We start from the raw sequence: 20433 nt of genomic DNA on the forward strand, positions 1-20433 counted from the left end.
TTTCAAGTAGAGATTTGCAAGTAAACACCAGACATACTTTGTCTATAGCATATAGAACCACCATATTCTTGTTGTTCTTTGACGAGATGCTTGTTCTCATTCCCAGCCAAACCCGTTTGTATTTTGTCTCCTGAACAAGCCTTGCAGGAGTAAGTACAACACTAAGAAGTTCAACAGTGGATTGGACAGACCAGCTCGGAGTAACGCTGCCTTACAGATTTTGAGGCTCCAGGCACAAGGTAATTGGTTTTAGCAGAGTGGCAGCATTAGAGAAAATTAGTGATGTTGCAGCTAATTATTCATATGATCCAAGTAAGTAAACAAGGTAGCGTAAGTAAAATCAGAGAACTGCTAACTTGTCCTGAAGTAGCTTTTTTACTTAAATAGACACCTAACCCCCAAAATTCTCCCCCGTCTCAGTGACTTTCAATTTCTGCATCCTCTGATAATGAAGGATGCATTAGAAATGTAAACCGATCATACCTCCCCTTTGAGCGTTTTGTGGTATACGCCCGCTGAAGCCAGACAACAGATAAACTACTCACCTCGCTTAATGACTAGTGGAATCTTGAATTCACAGCGATGGTAACTAGAAAGTGCAAATCGTAAAGCTATTAGAAAACAGAAAAGCCAACATAACTGCATAGCATAAACTCAGGGCTCATAACCAGTTTAATGAAAAGTCACATGAATAATAAACCAAAAATGAGAGTCTCAAGGCTAAAAGTTCTCATTTCTATTTTCTACATCAGAAAAGGCAGCAGCCTGGAAATGTCCTAACACAATTTTCTAGAGGACACAAGAGGTCCTTCAGCACAAACTGCTCTGCTGTTACGCGGAGTGGATGGAGAAATATTCAGCTTAGAATCAGTACTACAGATTTCTCTGCCACTAACACTGTTTTAATCAGGTATCCAATCACTTCTTTAACTCACATTCCTCCTCTAAGGAGTTTACATTTAGACAGTATTAAAAATATCCTCAAAAGCATGAGATTATTTATATTTTTTTTTAATCACTAACTGAAATAATGTCAGGAAAAAACAGCAGCCTACCTACCAGTAAATGGACACTCCTGCTTAATAAGAAATTTGCCTCTAGCAAGAGAGTTTGCACATTATAGCCAAACCAAGAACTACCTTACCTCATTTACTGCTTTAAGACATACCTGACAGTATGAAGGCATTTCAAAGTAAGAAGAAAATAATTGAAAAAACCCCCATGCTAATAATGATGGCTGAAACCATTGTGAAAAAATACTTGATTTCTATAAAGGGAACCCAGCATTTCATTTTGAAATGTTCTAAAATGCTCTTCAAGAGATCAGTTCTTTACACTCACATGTTAAAGTTGTAATGACCAGGATAATTTGTATGCAGGACAAATTTCTTCACCTTGTGAGTGTTTGCATCAAAGAGAATATCCTGCCGAAGAAAACACAGGCAGACATGAAGCAATCTGGACAGAGGAAAGTGGCTTTCCCCAAGCTAACCTGAGAATAGTTACAACAGTACCTGTATATAGAGATATGCAACTATCTCATTGGAACTGAATGGAACTATGAAAAGTAGTATTTGAAAATGAGATTATTTGTAAACTCAAACACACATTTCCTCCAGCAGTCAATCACAACTGCAGTTTCATTTGCTAAATGCTGGCAATTTTTCTAAGGAAGTCTTGGTTTTCTGCATATTATTTACAGTAACGTAGACCAAAGCAAAATCGCAGTAAGGAGGGACATGAAGGCTGAACTACGTCCCACAGCTCAACAAACTTTCACAGTTGGTGTCATGGCACACACCTATCTCGGTTCCGCGGGACAGGAGCGTGGATTTCAGAAACAAGAACTAGTATAATTATGTATCAGGCGTGGCAGAGGGAGAAAACCTGAGAGAATGGAGAAGCACAAAGAGCCCTCCATCCACTGGTAGAGATGGTAAGACATTACTGATTGGATTTGCAAGTGCAAGTCAGCATCGCTTTCACAGCCAGAGGCTCCCAAGGCAGCAATCAAGAGTTTTGCAGTCTCACCTCCCACAGCCTTTAGCCTTCTGAAAGAACTGCCGTGTAACTACATCCGAACTTTACAAGGATATGTTTATGGAAGCTTCCCACTCACCACTCCAAGTGTGAAATAATTGAAGAAGTAGTCATTGCACTTTGATGGGACTTGCTTATGGGGCGAGGGCGAATGGATTTTCATCTGCAAGAAACACATTTTTTCAGAGGTATTTAATAGCGCTGACAAAGATGAATGCCATTAACATCACTACATTAAACCAAATTGCCACGATCTGCCATAATAATAATCTGAAGCCCTTGTTCAAATATGTAAGATATTGTGCTTCATGACAGAACCATCACCTGCTTGCAGTGGCACAATGACATGTCAGCGTTTTGTTTTGTTTTGTTTTTTTTTTTTTTTTAGTATCTGAAGTAAAAGGTTTACTTATACACTACTGGGTAAAAATATTAGGAAAGGATCAAACTATATGCTGGAGTTATTCTACATAAAATATAATTAAAAACAGGCAGTACACATTTGCTAATGCTTATTTGGATTCAAAAGTGTTCCTATTTTTATCTATTTTTAAACCACTTAACATGATGAAATTCAGTTATTTTACATAAATTATAATTTAAAATAGGCAGTACACACTTGCTAAGGCTCATTTGGACTCAAAAGTGCTCCCATTTTTAAGCAATTGTAAAACCAGTTACCAAGACGCAATTTTATCCTTATTTTCTTTTAAACAGATTTACATCAATTTAGCCTAAAAAAACTTCTTAAAACCGAATTATGTAACAGTTCATCCTGGCCTATTACATGTCAAGTGAAGCACTCATAATTTGCGCTACCTGGCAGTTTAATTTCACTGGCCTTGCAAAATGCAGGCCCTGTGATTAAACTGAGACAGCACTGAACATCCAGTCCTGCACCTGAAAGAATTCCCTCACCTTATCTTCGGACTTGTAGAAGACTTTGTGTGGAGACCCCAAGGTGCTCAGCACATCCTGGCACGAATCACCGAAGTACACGCAACGCTCCAATACCCGCATCTTGGCATCAGCTAAAACACTCGGGACACAACCTGAGGAATGGAAATTAACTCAAAATTCATCCTTCCCAATCAGAGAGCACATCAGCAAAAGAATACAAAAAGCTTAGCATTCCTCTATCACAAACCAAACAGCTGTATTTGAACAGTGCCAAGCTAAGTTTAACCATTTATTTTGCAACAGTTTAAACATTTCTTATCAAAGTGATGTACGTGCTGACCATTGCACAGATCCCCATCTTAACCTCCAACTTCAGCAATGCTATCTTCACTTCCTTGCCATTCACGTGGACATGCTTTCCTAGCCCACTTCAATTTGATCAGCTGGTTATTAGCAGGAAGTGCCAGGAATTATTTCTAGTCCTAAAACATTCGACTTCAGCAGCTAGAGATGTATCTCCAGCTCGAGAAGTAAAGCCCATAAAATATAATTCCTCATCCATGTTAATTGTGTCAGAGAACCTACATTCTTTACTCAAGATTTCCATAGCTTATTAAATAAATAGCAAGTATGTTCCTACGCAACCACTGTTAAAAATGGATCTTACTGAGTAGCCATTACATAGATGAATTGCTGACATCCGTCAGCAGATGTTAAGAAATTGAACGATCTTACAGTTTGTGACCCCATGCGTTTTCAGGAACGCAGCACCTCACACTTACGAGAATGCATGTACACGTGTGCAGCAGTGACTGCAAAATGCAGGATGTGCTCTAAATACACACTTAGCTTTTCCCACTATGCATTATTTATGTAGTAGTTATTGAATAAAATAAATCAGAAAAATAAGATTGAGTCATCCTTGATGTCTCAAGCACGGGTTTCTTCACATTAATATGCTTGCAAAAAACTTGTGCTAGAACAGGCGTGTAATGTGTTCTACAACGGAGTTTCTGCAAACTTTAGCAAGACAAGAACAGCACGTGTCCAGACTGCCTCTTGGCAAGTTTTAGTCTGAACATTAGTGATATAATTTAACAATTTTTTTTATTCATTGACATCATTTCCTTTAAGCTGCATATATATATAAACACTTAACTAAACTTGACACTCTACCGTAAAAGCGTCCAATTTCTCAAAGTAGTTTATATTATTGTGATGTTAAAGCTCACTCCTTCCCTAGTACATGAGGATGTATGTTCCCTGTCCTAGGCAGGTCTCCGTTAATACTCCTCTTTACAGAGAGAAGCGAAGTAGCTTGAAAACACCTGCTTCGTTTTTCTTCGTATTTTTTAATCCTTCACCTTAAATTTTCTCCTTTTTAACTTCTGCATATTGCAAATGTATTCCCAGTGTTTCCTCAATGTACATACAGCTAGCAATCAGAACGGTCAAAAGCTGAACCTGCTAGTGAAAACTGTTGAAAAGATCTCCGTATTTTTTCTTACTAACATTGTTATGTCTCAAGTTATGGTGACTGAGCAAGACTCCTTTGCAGTCATTATATCTTTCCCTCATTTCTAAGCAAGCATACCCTTCCCATTTCTGAAAGCACACACAAGGAGAAGGTACTCATCAGCCTCTGTCACTTTCACGGTTGCCTCCTACAGCAAATGAAAACAGAATTGAATTTAAAGTGCAGTCTAAGGCTGCAGCATTGCTGTAGTCTCCTGCAGGCATTTTTAAAAGCCTTCCAGAATTAATCACAAATATATTAACATCATACAGCTCACTGGAATCTCGAAAAATGCACAGGTACATAAGGTTTCATGATTTCTCATGGATTTTTTTCAGTGATATACCTGCATCTGTTTTACTCTATATGTATGCCTGGACACAAATTCCGTTTCTGCAGACTGACTCTAAGGACGTGGAGCTACTGAGAACAGGGCTACAGTCCTCAGCGATTTCTCCAGGGACAGGGAAATGCAACAGCAGGCAGATTCACCTTGACAGGGATTTCACTGGGTTTTGTTTTCAATAGTTCAAAATAAGGTATATAGAACACTTTGAAATCACCTGTAAAGTCATCACAAATAACCTATCCTTGATTTATACATGTTTATCCCTCTTTTCCTCAGGGAAAGCAATCATGTTTTCCATGTTCTCAGTGTCACTAGTACCTGCAGTGAGTAGGCGAAGCCGTAAACCTGAGGGTCCAGTTCCATCTCTCAGAACATCAACGTTCTCAGCATACACGTTACCGAGGAAACAGCTGAGAGGCATCAAGGGAGCCCTGAAACCAATCATAAGAGTGTGCATAGGATTCCGCTTAGTCTTCAAGTTTTCCATTAACAAGCTGGTAGCAGTTCACTGGAACAGAGCACGTTCATTTTGACAAAGCTGCATTTAATTCAGACTGAAGATTAAAAATTATATTAAACACAAGGATCAGAGAGCCTGGGGAAAAGGGAAGAGGAACAAGCCAGCACTCACATGCAGGACCTTCACTATTAATGAAACAAACAGCAAGTTTTAAAGACTCCAGGAACTACTGAAACTGTATCTAGCCTTTGCATACCTCCTGTAAGGACCTGTCATCTCAGACTTCTCTCGGGGAAAAATGGAAGTCATATAGTTTTTAAAGATACCTGCTCCTTGAACAAGGTGTATCACCCCAATGCAGCAGAAAAGCACGATGCTCTCACTGCTCTTGGGAAGGTACACCTCCTTGCCTAGAACATGCCATCAGCTTGTGCAGGTACACCACAAACAACTCTGCTGCTTTACTCGAGAAGTTCTGATTTTAATTCAGTTAGTTATATTTGAGAAAAGTGTAACAGCCCCAAGTAAGAATTTTAAATGCTGCTTTGTATATTAGTTTGTATATGCTTTGTAAAATTCACTTCTTATGTGAACTTCTCCTCTGTGTGAATGACTTGAGCTAAAAGTCAGGCTTTGAGCTCTCTCACACCCACCCACACCAGAGCCCCACGCAACAATTAGCACTTCTACTAGAGCCCACCACGTCACAGATGGGCACAGAAAACAACATTTTTCTGAAGTGCACTTATTTCTAATTGGGAGACAACATCTGCATAAACAAGGTTCTCTCCCTTCTGAGCAGTAATCCAATGATGCGTTAATCTCCTCCTGGCATCAAAACACAACTGCCTCTGCAAAAACTACCACCTTAACAGTCTGGGTATTTATAAGCTGAAAGGAAGAATTTACAGAAGTCCTTACAATTTTTCCTTGAGTAAGGAACCTCAGGGACAAGGTTTTTAGAAAGAGCAAAACATCAGATGTTGTACAATAGATTACTCCTTAAAAGACGACAGAATACAATACCATGAAAACACTAACCATATTAAAAGATAACTATTCCATTAGTATTTAGCCATGAAGATTAGTTTCCTCAGAATAGCAAGTTCAATCAGGTAACTGCAAATATATTGAATATATGATAGGTTATGCATATGGCTTAAGTCTTCTAGCTATAAAAAATAATTAAAAATGTATTTTTAGGCTTAAGACCCTTGGTAGGGCCAAGCTGTCAGCCAGCACCCACAGGTCCTTTTCTGCCAGGCAGTTTTCCAGCCGCTCTTCCCTGAGCCTGTAGCATTGCATGCAGGGCCCAGCACTGAATCTTGTTGAAACTCATACAATTGGCCTTGGCCGATGGGTCCAGCCTGCCCAGACCCCTCTGCAGAGCCTGCTGGCCCTCCAGCAGGTCAATATTCCCCCCGACTTGGTGTTGTCTGCAGACTTACTGAGGGTGCACTCAATCCTCCCATCCAGATCTTCAATAACGATAGCCCAACTGCTTCTCTTACCAGATTTACTATATTTCCCCCTTTACTTACTTAATTCATTTTCAGGTCAATTGAAGCCTACTACAGCTGAGCCAAGCTGTTTTTATAGCAACAGAAATCAAATCAATATTTGATTATAATGTCCGAGGACACCACCTATGGAAATTTGAAAGAGGCTGGTATCTAAAGGCACTCCGTACACTATCAAGTTCACAAAAGACCCAAACTGTACTAGAAAAAAGTGTGTATTTTGCATTCACAAAACCCTAAATAAATGAGGAAGAAAAAGTATATGCTAAATGATCAAAACAGCACAACAAGCTGTACATACTTGGTATCCTGCAGACTGTTCCCGTTGTAGATGTACATACGTTTCACAGTCGCACCATGCGGAATTTGCAAAGAGGCTAGACCGTGGGCAAAGTTAGGCTGCGGATATACAAAATCATTGTTGTTACATGACACAGTAGACACTTCAGGTCAGTTATAGATTATGTTAGAAATACAGTATATGCTTACCAATTCAGGTAAGTCTCTAACCAAAAAAACCAAAGAGGGTAAAACCCAACAATTAAAAGCCCTTCTAGATGGTGCTTCTTTACATTACACCACCCCGGGATCCGCAGGCTGGGGTGAAATGCTCACTGCGTTTGTCCACCAAAAGATGGCACTAGCCGAACAATTAGCCATGGTGTACTGAGGATTCAAGTTTCTTGATCACTGGCAACTAACAAGATATTTGTACTACTAACATAAACATATTTGTACTGTAATGCTGTATCTTTAAGGCAGAACCTTCTTTCTTGCCTCCCACTGCATTCATTTCAGCCTTTAAACATTTCTGCTGGTTTGTAAAACGCCTTTATCTGATTTTCTGCTCTCCTTATCGCCACAGTCTTACACATACTGCTTTTGATACAGACTTTGAGTGTTCTCATAAAATAAGAAAGCATTTTAAGGAAGTCAGAGCCATTCTTCTAGTACAGTAAGAGCCTATTTCTTTCAACTCTGAAGATGACAGGACCTTCTCCAAGACTTCAACATACTTTACTAGCCCTGGACAGAAAAGAAACTAAGTTTGTCACAAGCATTCAACAAAACCAAGATGCGCAATATGCCAACTATTACCCTGGTGTACTTTAGCAGGACATCACATAAAAGGTAAACAGAAAAAGTTGTACTTAGGCAGAAAGAAATTAACCCAAAGCAATGATTTCAGCTACTGTAAGTATGTAGACAGGAACCTTCACTACTTAGCAAATCTAGAGATGTCCTGATTTCAATCCTCTTTCTGAATTTACCCAGAACACGAACACCTCAAAACACAGCTTTCTAAAGTAGTCAGCTTTTGAACATACTTCCACCTTGCAACACCCAAAGTTTTCCTCAGTTTTTTCACTTCCATGTGCAAAGACTACACTGTTTTGCTAGGTAGTTCCGCATTCCAGCATGAATCCTCTCTGAACTTGAAAGATTTTGCCATCTTCCAGTTTCATTTCACTCCTCAGTCTTTCCTAATGTTCCTCCCTAAAAGGATCTACAATAGTCATGCTCCCTGTGGACTGTTTTATACTACTCTGTTCTCTAAACTATCCTGTTTCAACTCGTTTATAATCCTGAGGAGAATTTTGCCTTTCACTCTGCACAAACAACATTTTACAAACCCTGTTTGAACAACTGGATGAAAGGCTTTGAGAAGGTAAAATTTTCTCCGCTGTTCCAGCAGCTACAAAGAACTATCATCCACGAACCATGCTATGTCCCTCTCAAAGCATATTCGCACCAAGCATTCTGTAAGTATCCCCAATTATTTTCTTAGTTAACTGAACCACGTACCAAAACAAGACACAGATGCAATGGCTAAAACTGATCCTAGCAGCTTTATTTTTACATCTTCTAGTTTTTAGGCAGTCCTGCAAGGACTGAGGATTTGGACTCCATGATCCTTTAGTGGTCCCTTCTAACCTGAGCTATTTTATGATTCTGTTATCTTTTCAAGTCTTTGGTATAACAATTGTCTTCCTTAGCAACTTAGCCATGTTATTCACAAATGTCCTAGGAACTCTTGCATGAAACCCAACTACTCTTTGTTGGGACATTACTTCTGTCTGGCTTATTTGGTTTCTATTTACCTTCCAATATTTCTGAGACCCAACTGACTTTCACTACTGCTAAACAGTAACTTCCCCCAGCTACCCCGTTCTATTAGCACATCAAGACACAACTACTGAAGTACCAGGCTGTGACATAGAACATGTGTCATCACATTGGTTGTTTTCTCCCCACTTTGTTTTGGCTCTTTATATGCTCCTTCTTATTTTAATTCCATACAGCATGCATTCTTTTTAACTGAGAAGCCTAGATAATACAACCAAGAGCATTTCCATTCTCACACAAAACAAGTTACACATAAGTTTTCATTAATGTAGGTGGAAATCACAGAAGACTTGATCTTGTTTCCACTACAGAGAGGGATTTCCAAAGATTTCAGAGAATGCAGTAATGTTTAGTTACTCAGTAACTCATCTGAACATTTGGTGAATATGCTAACAGGTATTACAAATAAAGCTCGCTCATTTGGCTTTCTAAAAGCACTCAAACTGAAGGACACTTAAGATGAAAATGTATTTCACGAACTCTATCCTAGTTTAGTTGCATAATTGTTTTGATGAGATTCAAAAATATCTGATAAAAGAACAGCCCTCCAGTAGATTGCTTAATATTTACGTATTTGCACAGACAGCACTCATTTTTAGAAGACTCCTTTCAACAACAAAATCGCTAGTCCCAGTTCACAATGCAAGCAACACTTCTAAGCATATGCCTTCTGCTAAAGGGAAGAAAATTTTAAATTTTTGAATGAATACGAATAAAATACAAATAAGCACAACTGGGGAGTTAAATTCCTTTTAAATTACTATTTTCTTTTGCTTGCAGGCAAGACACTCTGTAGGTGATACTTCGCAAATACCAGTGGCAAAAAGACTGTCCATTAACTAAGAATGATTGCTGACCTCGTACTTCGGAGTTTCAGTCCAGGAGTCTAACTGAAAAGAAAACGACAGTCCTCTGAAATTGAGGTGAAAGAGTTGCTCAGCTGAATTATACACTAAAAGGGAAAAGAAAGTAAAAACAGTGTTACCAAAATAAATGAAAAATTTTCCAGTTCACGTCTAACAGCACTTTCATCACCTCAATGAATTAACTACGTCTCAAGATGTAGGAGGAACACAATTACACAGGACAGTAATAGTTTTGCTTTTTATTTGTTGCAGTAGAAACACAGCAATAAGAGAAACCTTAGATTCATTACAGCTGCCTATGCAAGCCTGTAGGCGCTAACCTATCCCCAATGATACAATTATACAGGATGACACAATCAGTTACACCTTAACATCCCTCAAGCAGTTTAAACAGCCACTATTAGTACACTTCTGTTCAGCGTTATGTGAATGTACAATATTAACCAGAAAATCCTTCAGACTGATGTGCCCAGAATGCTGATAAATTCCGTATTTCACCCCACCGGGAAGCACGTTCCAGTGGGAGCTGACAGGTACCTCCCTGCCACCTCCACCTGCCCAGAGGAGCTCCCACTCACATGCACCAGTTCAGCTACTCGTGATCCTGACTGGTACAGCACAAGGAGGAAATACTTCAGACACGCAGGTTCTAGGCCACTTAAGAGTGGTAATTAAAAATAGCATCACCAGAAACACTAGCCGATCAGTCTGCTTTTACAAAGAGCAGTAATAAATTAGAACACGCACAGGCTTCTAGCTGTCATCACATCACGAGATGTCCCAATTTATTGCAATAAATTGCACATCATCAACTATAAACAGCAACAGAAGTCTATCCCAGTACTTACTCTAACAAAACATACTGCTTTGAGAGACTGTGGAAAGCTTAAAAACAAGCCCAGGAGACTGGGAGCTTGGGAACAGTTTTGGGATTGATGCTATCAAACTTCAACCTGTGCCCAGTAGCTGCTGGGGGTAACACAGTGTTCTTGTAACACACAGAGGCTGGTTCATTTGCAAAACAACAGTTTGAAAACAGAGGCAAAAAACCATAAAGAAACACTCCGACAAAAGAAGCTGCTTTCTTCTACTTTACCAAAGGAAATTGATTCAATATTCCCTTTTTTCCCCTTACAATTTTATATTTAAGATGACAGAGCATAGAGAGAAAATATAAATATTCACCCCACCCCAAGTGCCTTTCAGATGTTCAACTTGAGACAAGTCACAAGGTATCTGGACAATGCCAGACCACCCATGACAGAAAAATAGTAGTTGAGCAATAAAGCATTAAGCTCTCAAAAGTTATTATTTGCCTTTTCTGCAGAATGTGCTGGTTAAGAGCCTTTTCCCTGCCTGTCACTCAAAAGGAAAACGTGCAGGGAGAGGGAAATGTTTTGATCGGCAGGAAAATTACACAAATCTCTCATGTGATGAATTATGATGCATCTTTTCCAAAGCCCACAGCCAGCTGGAGCAGTGTTTTTCCCCTAGTCACGCCAAGTGTGATATCTGATTATACACATCGCATCAGTTCCCATCCCCTGCAATGTTTATGGATGCTTAGGCTTAAAGGGCAAGGAATGGTTTTATCCTTACGAAGTTCTCTCATGCTTCCCTCAAGACCATATGTCACAACCACATGCCTGAACAAGGTAAGCCTTTTTTAAAAATTATTCTTCTTTTTGTTTACTATACAGGTACCCTGCAGAATAATTCCATTCAAAATTGCTGACAAAAGCAAAAAGACTGCTTCTTTGCTGCTGTACTCCCGGTGAGGGAGAGTTTGCCTTCCAGGAAAGCAACAGAGTGTGACCAGCTGGGAAACATTTCTGTAGAGCAGGATGGGACAAAGCCACCGACAACAGCGAGGCTGCAGAACGGACACGGTTCTGATAAAAGCAGAGGCAGATCCAAAAGTCAAGCCTTACTGGTATCAGACACAAGACTTTCCTGGCACCTCATGGGTGCCTGGGCAGGCTCCAAAGTCTCCGAAAGTTACAGAGCTCGAAGACAGGAACCACCCCTATCCCTGCAAGGCCACTGTGGCAGGAGGGAAGGATGGTGGTTTTTCTCTTTTACCTTATTTCTTTAGTTCAATCCCACAGTGCTTACCCATGCTGAATGGCACTTCGGCAAACAGCCACATCCACGAGGACTCAGAACAGGATGCGATTTCAACAGAACCACTGGCAAGAGCAAGCGCTTCCCAGCAGGAGGTCAGGTCAGAGAATCATGGAAATGTGGGATGAAATCTTGGCTTTGACAAAGCCGTCAACCTCCAAAGTGGTCATATTTCAGTCAGCCCCATGACAAAAATACTATGATGTTTCAAACTAACATAAAAAGTAATGAAGCCGGTTGCAATTTTCCTGATGACTCTTCTTTTTCAAAACCACTGATTTGGCAAAACCAGAACTGCTCGCTGAAGGTTGGTTTCAACACAAAACCATGGCTAACCTTTTGAAATAAGTTTTGAAACTATCACTGTATCCTGTTGCAGGAAAGTTCTGTTGCAACCACCTTGGTTTTAAGTGAAAGACAACAATTTTGTTTGAAATTCTGTCAAGTTTAACACTGACGTGAACAAGAAAATACTTTCAAACTTCAAGAGCTTGTGTTGGAGTTCTGGAGAAGTGTTAGGACAGAGAAAAAATGGGATGGTTGTGTCACACTTTCATTCATGAAAACTGGCACTTGGTACTTTGGTCACATCAGGAGGAAGGTTTCGCTTCCCACCTCTCTCTCCCCATCCCAACTCAATTTTTTGTGGGACATGAAAACATGGTAATCATCCCTCCCACATGCTGAAAACTGTTCTGGTTCTTTGCCTTTACTGTTTCAGAAAATACGAAGAAATAAAAGTTATCACAACTTGCATTGCATGATAGAGTTCAAGCTGTTTATGACAGGCAGCTTAATAGAGAGCATTTACTGCTGCTAGGCAGGCTGTTAATGGAAGATACCAACCTTGCAGTGAGGAAACTGAATAATGCACTAGTGAAATGGTAAGAGGCCAACATTTTAATAAAGGCATTTTCATACTACATGTCACTGGATGAAAACATGTTATGAAAAACTATCATCAGATGAAGCAAGTGGGCAAGTTCTCTTAATTGAGTATGACAGACGCGCAAGATCTGGCAAATTCAGCACAAGGACATGTGGTGCCAAACTGTTTTTAAGTGCTTGCATACAATTCCATGCAGTAATAAAACATGCTATTCCTATCATAAGCAGTGCTTACAGCTGGGTATGTATTTTTATGGTTCATATCATCACAATTTTGCAGGCACTTCACCTCTAAATATTTGCAAATTAACTATCGCCATAGAGCAAGTAAAAATTACAAACTGTCAAGGATATGGAACTGCTTTCACCCTTCCCAAATTCTATGTAGTCTCTTGTACATGATATTTCTATAACAGCTCTAACTATATATCTTGGAGTTTCTACCTAAGAGGAAATGTCAAGACCATGACCAAAGTAAAGCTTAAAAAGGCCAATTCTGGTCCTTGGAGTATTATGACTAGAAGCCATCCAAACTGCATTTATCTCCATCTGATACTCATCTGCTACAGCAGGCTTTTATGCAGTGATATTACTTTAGCCACATGACCCTCCACAGTTAATAAATCCTATTCTGCAACGTGCAAAAGATTGCCTGCAGAGAACAGGAACAAAGACTGGATATGCAATCACCATCAATCACTGAGAACACTAGCCTATTTGGGATCAGCCTGACTACTGCAAATGGACTGGGCTAAGCTAAAAATAGAAAATTATGCTCTAAAAAGGGTATCTTGCCAATATGGAGTTAATCTTCTTTCCTGTTACGCCAGTTTGCGGCTCTGTTTCTTGAAGGCTCCTGAGCAGTTTAATTGTAAAGATCCTCTTCAGTGTTTCACCACTGGCTTATTTTGATCACCTAACAAACCCCTGCAATACACTCTCCATTTTCACATACAAACAAGGAGCTGAAAGATAAGTCTTTTTCCTGCTGCAGCGGTGGTGAACAGCCAAGTAGCAGTGCAAGAGCCAGAGTGGGTTCAGCCAGGTTAATTAAACTTGTCCCAGTCATGCCACACCTAGGCTGACTTCACACCTCCCCAGCGCTCCCAGAAACGGGAAGGAGACGTGAGCCAGTTACACACAGGCTCAGACTTGACCCTGCCCTAGCAGGGGTGTTAACCACGTTCTCAGAGCACAGAGCCTGAGCAACCAGTCCTGGCTGACCCCACGCAGAGATCAGCTCAGATGTCTGTAGGCTTCATGGCATACTTAATCCCTAAGGACACTTGAGAGCTGACCATGCATAAGAAGGTTGATGCTGTTGTTCTTACACAATAAAGCTCACAATTTTCTGGTACTGGCTGTTCAAAACAGATCATCAATAATATCTGAACGCACCATCCTGTGCCAATGACTCTCTGTCTCACTATTTCACTTAAAAAGAGTCACAGTTAAACTTACAGTACATTTTACATGATATCCCAGCTATAAGAATACAACCGTTCCGGAACACAACTTCAGCTCATTTGACCACAGAAGTGTCTACATGTTTCTCTAGGCAGACATACAGGAAAGAATTTCTAGAAACAAGTCTGTCAATCTAGGTGCGCTTCTCAGAAACACTTCAGCTTACCTCCTGGATGTGTTGCTCCAAACGACTGATCAATTTGTTCTATGGTTGGAGCAATTGCCTGAGAGTTAAAATGGACACCACTGAAAAAGAAAACAAAACAAATCTGCCTTAAGAATATTGAACAGATGCTACAAAAGTTTATTAACAGCAATACTACATTTAAATTGGAAAAAAAGAGTCTCCAAGACTGAAGGAAAATAAAATGGTAATTAAACCAAGTGTTACGTTCAAGAAAGGATAATTATCTACCTTCTTTTTTGACAGTTATTTTGGGGTTTTAACAGGAATGATTGAAAAAATGAATTCAGGACAGAAAAGGGAGAGAAACCAGTCACTGTAATCAAGAAAAAGTCGTAGGAGGCCTTACATCACTTACCAATATTTTAACTTCACCTTAGTCAAGTCATAAACTTCAATCACCTGAAAGACAGGAAACAAACATTACCACACCTCACACTCCCACTAGTCACGACAGAGGCAAGTTCTTGTCACAAGGCCAGCCTAGCTAGTGCTGCTCGCTCCCCTCCTGAAGAGACCTCTGCTGGGATAAATCACACTGAGAGACAAAACTCTGAAAACTGACTCAGCAACTGCACATCTGAAACAAGTACTGAAGAACAACTATGGGCTCAGTACAGGACCTCCAGATCCCGCGTAAATCAGCGCTGACCTGCAGAAAGCCATCTTTTCACTAATTCACCAGCATCTCTATTGCTGCAAAATTACTCTTAAGCAAGTTCAAAGGAAAGTAATAGCAAAGGTCAGCTAATTAGGGAACCCTCTAATCAATGTCAAACAGTAGGCTCTTCCTTGTGTTGCTCTTATTACCCTGGAGAATGCAGGAAGTCCTAGCATCCACTGCTCTGCTCTAACTTCCAAACTCCTTCTGAAGTAAAAGATGAACACGGCAAGATTAAGTAGTAGTAATCCATTTCATAAAGAGACATCCAGCAATCTCTCCAGCGTTACAGAAGATAATCAGAAGACCAGCCCACAAAGAACCCAAGCAAGCCATGATACCTAGTTCTGATATTTGAATATTTTAGACCTTACTGAATAATCCAAGGAGCTCCTCTCTGTAGATAATACTAGGTATGGATCCTTTGTTCTGAGTACAGTACTGCAAACGCCCATCTGAGTGATTTCGTATCATTTTTATGTGACTGTTACTGAATCTTGAGGCTAGACTGGGCTTTAAGCACATAATTTTTGGTGAGTAACCATGGTCAAACACAAGCTTCTTCCACCCTACAGATGCGTTCCTGTGTCAGCAGGAAAAGGAAAATACGTAGAGCACATCATAACCGCTGCAAAGAAAAGGTAAAGTGCTTTTTACTGCTTTGTATAATCCTCCAACAAATCACTGGCAGATTCAGAAAGGACTCTCTCTTCGGCTAGAGAATAAAGCAGAATTCCCCAGGGAACTTGCTATGAAACATGGTTTTAAAGCCTAAAAATATCACCAGCTAAGAAGGAAGTCTTGGTTTTGGGAGATGCCCAGCAAATAACCCTAAATAAGACAACTTGCAATGCTTAAACCACTAGGAAAAAAAAAAGTCAACATTTGATGGTACACTGTTGACTCATAAAAATTTGGAAGAGTTCTCTGCACTTTGTTTGCTCGGGAAGCCCACACTCTTCAGGACATAAGCAACAAGTATAGCACAAAGCAAGTAACAAACGAACATTCTGGCAGAATCAACATAAAGAAGAGCTATCAAGTTTTTCCTCTTAATAAATATACTTCAAATTAAGCTTCTTGGAAAAACGTGGTTATCCAGTATTTTATTCCAAATGTGGTTTGACATGCCCAGGTTTCCTTTACTGCACAGCTTGTTAAAAACAAAGGCTACTTTTATGAAAAGCTAGGAATGACTTCACATTTTTTTAGTGACCTTGCACACTGTCTTTTTCCCCTCAGAAAATGTTTCTGAAAATAGAGAAAACCACTCGCCACACAGATCTCATTTTGCAGCAACTACCAGAGAGCACTGGGCACTCTCCTGAAGTTCTGCTGAAAGACACTGTGGTGGCAGAAGACAAAAGGATGAGCGGAAGAAGAAGGAGCACTGCATGAGGAACAGCATGTTGCACAAACGAGGTCCCCCACGAGAGAAACACCCTGACAGCAGCCAACAGGCACCGATTTGCCATCAGCCCTCTTCCCACGATTCAGACAGATCTATTCACCTCAACATTTCTTTTTACTAACAGCAGAGGAAGAAACAAGCGCAACCTAGCAAAATTTAAAGGCAGTCAAAAGAGCTCATAAAACTCATGAAAGATATATTGAAGAAACACTGCAACAGGCCATCGCACTAGAAGAGGATTTATTTTTAAAACTACAGAAGCTACACTGACAAAAGGATTAACATGATTCTTTTTGCTTGCAGAGTAACAAAAACTAAGACCAAGGACTATTCTTTGATGGGCTTACTACACAGCCAGAAGGCAGTTGGTTTAAATGAGTAAAACCTGATGCTTTGTTACACTCACTGTTTTAATAATTAGTACTGAGCAAGACTCATAAAAACGTTCAGGTATCTACTAACCAGCAATAACAGACCAACATGTGAAATCTAACTCTTTCTCTACCTTAGAGAGAGTGTATGCGAGAGACCTCGCTGCTCAATTTCATAGCAATGTTTTCAAAACCTGGTCCTGGATCTACTCATTCACGTTAGCAGCACCTCCTGCAGTGCTTTGGCTATGGAAGCTGAGTAGAGAGACTGCACAAGCCTTCCTCCCCTCCCTGAAAAAAAGGGAAGAAACTTTTTAAGAATACTGCTATGGCTTTATTCCTGCACCAGGAAATAGACCCTGCAATTCTTTGGGTCTGCCAAGACTTTCCATTTTAGAAGCCTGTATTTCAGTCTTTTTCTCAACCAAATTTAATGGCAAGTGGGTATTAAAAAAACAACACACAAAGCAAAAAGGCATCCTGATTTTTCCAGTTTTGCTGCTGCTGAGCAACACTGAAAACACAGAGTCATACCATCTTAACAGCCATTACTTATTCTACAGCTACACAAGTCCTGTTGCTCACTTCTGAACTAAGCCCATAGAATTTATTCTATAATGCTTTCTGAACCGTTTTACAAGTGTAAGTTTTCAAAGCATTGTATGCATTTAAACAGCTTTACTCCCCATAGTTAAAACAAACAAAAGGTACTACTAGACCACTCAACCACAACATACCACAATAGATTATTTTTTGTCAGACTCTGAAAACCCAGAGCTTAAGAGACATGGCATATACTAGTTACAGCACCTCAAAAACACTACAAGATTGCAACATTCCAAAAAAAAGTCAGTAAGCAACCCATGCACTTGAAGGAATTATGTCAGTTTTGAGTTCAGTCTCCTTAAGAATTAAATATATTTTTGAAAGATTTTGTAGATTTTCCTTTACACTGATAAAGATCCATCTGAGAGATTTTTCAAGACAGCCTCTTAAAAATCGTAAATTCACATACACAGTCTGAATAATTAAGTTCTAAATCTTGACAAAAATAAAACCCCCATTATTACAGAATGACTTCATAAACAGAAACTACCGTAAGGTAACTACAAACTGAAATCCGGCCAAAAAGTACTCTGCTGTCCCCCATCTGAGCTCAATTTGAACTGAAAATTGTTCCTCAAAATGTGTATTTTTATAGTTAATATAAAAGATTTTTAAAAATAAAATAACCAATAAAAATACCACAGTGTTACAGGTTACTACTAGAGAAGTAAGTACTTCTAACAACTACTGATTTGGATTGCTATTCAACAACTTTATATGTATATTTAAAGTATCTGAAGAGCTCAAGTTTCAGCCAATAGCACGCTGCTACACTCTTAAAAGTCATTTTGGGGATAAAGCACTAGGCTGCCATTGTGGAAGGTGACATTTTGCTGCTGGTTTTATTGGCAACAAGAGTAAGGGGAACAAGACCTTGTAAGTTCTTGTTCTACAAACATAAGGGGAACACCTACCACTGTTCCAAAGCTTGAAAGTACGGATGCGAGCACACCTTCCAGACTTACCTAAAGGGTAAGTATTCCATTTTGTAGCATCACATTTAACTCCACACTTCTGCTTTCGTATGGTAAGTAGCACAGCAGTTAGAGTACACTCTCAACCAGTCAGCCATATCAACACCTGGGAACTTTGGGCACACAGAAATTTGCGCACATCATGCAAGAACCACATTGACAACTGCTCAGCACAGCTGGTCCTGCCAAAAAGGACCACCCTGAACAACTAAGTTACATATAGATCTTTCAAATGTTTTCATTAATAAGCTTTTCAAAATTTTGTATTGATCTAGTCCTATGCCTACAGTTCCACAGTCACCTATTTTGTATGAATGAAGCATACCACTTTCGTAACACATTTTTTGCAAACTAATACAACAGGAGGTTGGCGACCAGCCTACCCATTATTCTTCATCTTAACTACACACAAAGAGAGAGGCAGATCAACAACTGGTCACCTAAAAGAACCAAAGCAACATTGCTGGGCTAAGGACTTTAATGGCAAGAATAAAAACTCATCCAGAACACACTAAAGTCAGTGCAGGAGGCAGCTGCTCACAAGAGGCCTGAATATGGCTTTCTGGCAGTTTTTATGCCCTCAATTGAAAACTAAGAACAGGAGGAAGCAAGCTTACTTTCAAAAATAAAACGGCAGCCCAGATAAAGGAACAACCTGGGCAGAAAGCAACACTATCTGGCTTGCATTAATCAATGATCTGATTTCAAATCCTACGCTTCGCTTTAGTAACGGCCTTTTGCAGCTTCTGCTGCAACTTGAGACAAGATGGGCAAGTGAGACCACACTGGCCCAACCTGCTCCTAGGGCACTCTTACAGTGCCCAGTGCAATGTTAAAGATTTAACCCCCAAAGCAAAGAAATGCAGTCCACCGTCACAAAAGAACAACTACCCATGGCAAATTAAATGTCTAAAAGAGCCACATACTTAACACTCTGTCGTCAATATAGTCTACGGTTTTGGTTTGCACTGTTTTGTTTGCAGGAAGGGTGGTTTATTACCTTAAGTCTCTGATTGAAAGCATCAAACAGCAGTTTGATTCCATCCTGAGTCAGGTTAAGGATGAGGTCATGGCTAAGAGGTGACTGTAAAACAGAAAAAAAAAGCCATTAGGTTTTTAATTTCAAAGCTTCTTTGTTAAGATTATATATATAATTGTATAAATTGGTTACTCTGGAAAAATAAAACAGTCTCAGAAAAGAACCACTTGTTCAACCAATAAGCCTAACGAAAATGCATTTGGCCAAACCTCTTAACCCCTTCAGTTTCCTTATGAAAAGAAATAGAAGTGCTTGTCTAAGATCTGGACCCTGAAAAAGCTCCCAAAAGAGTGGCTGTCCATTACTTCAAGTGAGAAGAAAAAAACCCCAAACACCTTGAAAATTAACATTCCAAGTTTAGCATCAGAGACATCATTCAGGGACAGTCTGTTGCGCTCCTGGCACACAAAAATAATAGCCCAGCTCAACAAGTCTCGCATCAGAACCAAGCATACAGTTGACAAAAAAATGGCAAGAGGGCTTTCCACTTATACATAAAAATAATTTAAAAAAAAAAGTCTGTTTCGAGCCTCAAAAGGAAGGCTTCAGACTCTTATGTTGTGAATTTAGGTTTCCTTAGTTACTGTGAATCATAACAACTAAAAGCTTAATTTGCAGTCTGCTGGAGTCAATAGGAGACATTCCACTGGCTCCACTGGTGTCTGTATAGGCTCTACGCCATCTCAGTCTGCTGCGACACTGTGGAAGCTGCTCACTCCCCTACCAGTACAACCCATGCATACACAGTCAGCTGGCCCCAGTTCAGCTATTTGATTGTGTACCATCTAAAACATCTGCCCCACAAAGCTCCACCCTTCACAACTGTCTCCTCGGAGTTAAAAAAAAAAAAAAAAAAAGGCTGAACAACAGAGAGGCAGCAATATCCATGCCCTAGAATTGCACCAAGAAGTTATCTAGCAAAAGACAGAA

General features: G+C 39.8%; 1 protein-coding gene across 4 annotated transcripts in view; it reads right to left on the reverse strand.

Annotated features, from left to right (window-relative positions):
- Positions 1 to 20433, reverse strand: part of PHAF1 (phagosome assembly factor 1) — a 37685-nt gene that overhangs the window by 8453 nt on the left and 8799 nt on the right. For all 4 annotated transcript variants that reach the window (XR_008825681.1, XR_008825682.1, XM_056360667.1 and 1 more), the window contains exons 4-13: positions 19465 to 19548; positions 14800 to 14843; positions 14424 to 14503; positions 9770 to 9864; positions 7087 to 7184; positions 5124 to 5236; positions 2959 to 3092; positions 2120 to 2203; positions 1342 to 1424; positions 546 to 589 (exon numbers count right to left, since the gene is read on the reverse strand). Coding sequence is in view for 2 of the 4 variants with exons in the window: in XM_056360667.1 (XP_056216642.1) it covers positions 546 to 589; positions 1342 to 1424; positions 2120 to 2203; positions 2959 to 3092; positions 5124 to 5236; positions 7087 to 7184; positions 9770 to 9864; positions 14424 to 14503; positions 14800 to 14843; positions 19465 to 19548 (859 nt within the window). In the remaining 2 variants the exon portion in view is untranslated. The remainder of the gene's footprint in view (positions 1 to 545; positions 590 to 1341; positions 1425 to 2119; positions 2204 to 2958; positions 3093 to 5123; positions 5237 to 7086; positions 7185 to 9769; positions 9865 to 14423; positions 14504 to 14799; positions 14844 to 19464; positions 19549 to 20433) is intronic.

This window comes from Falco biarmicus, chromosome 15 (genome assembly GCF_023638135.1).
Source record: "Falco biarmicus isolate bFalBia1 chromosome 15, bFalBia1.pri, whole genome shotgun sequence".
NCBI classification, from domain to species: Eukaryota; Metazoa; Chordata; class Aves; order Falconiformes; family Falconidae; genus Falco; species Falco biarmicus.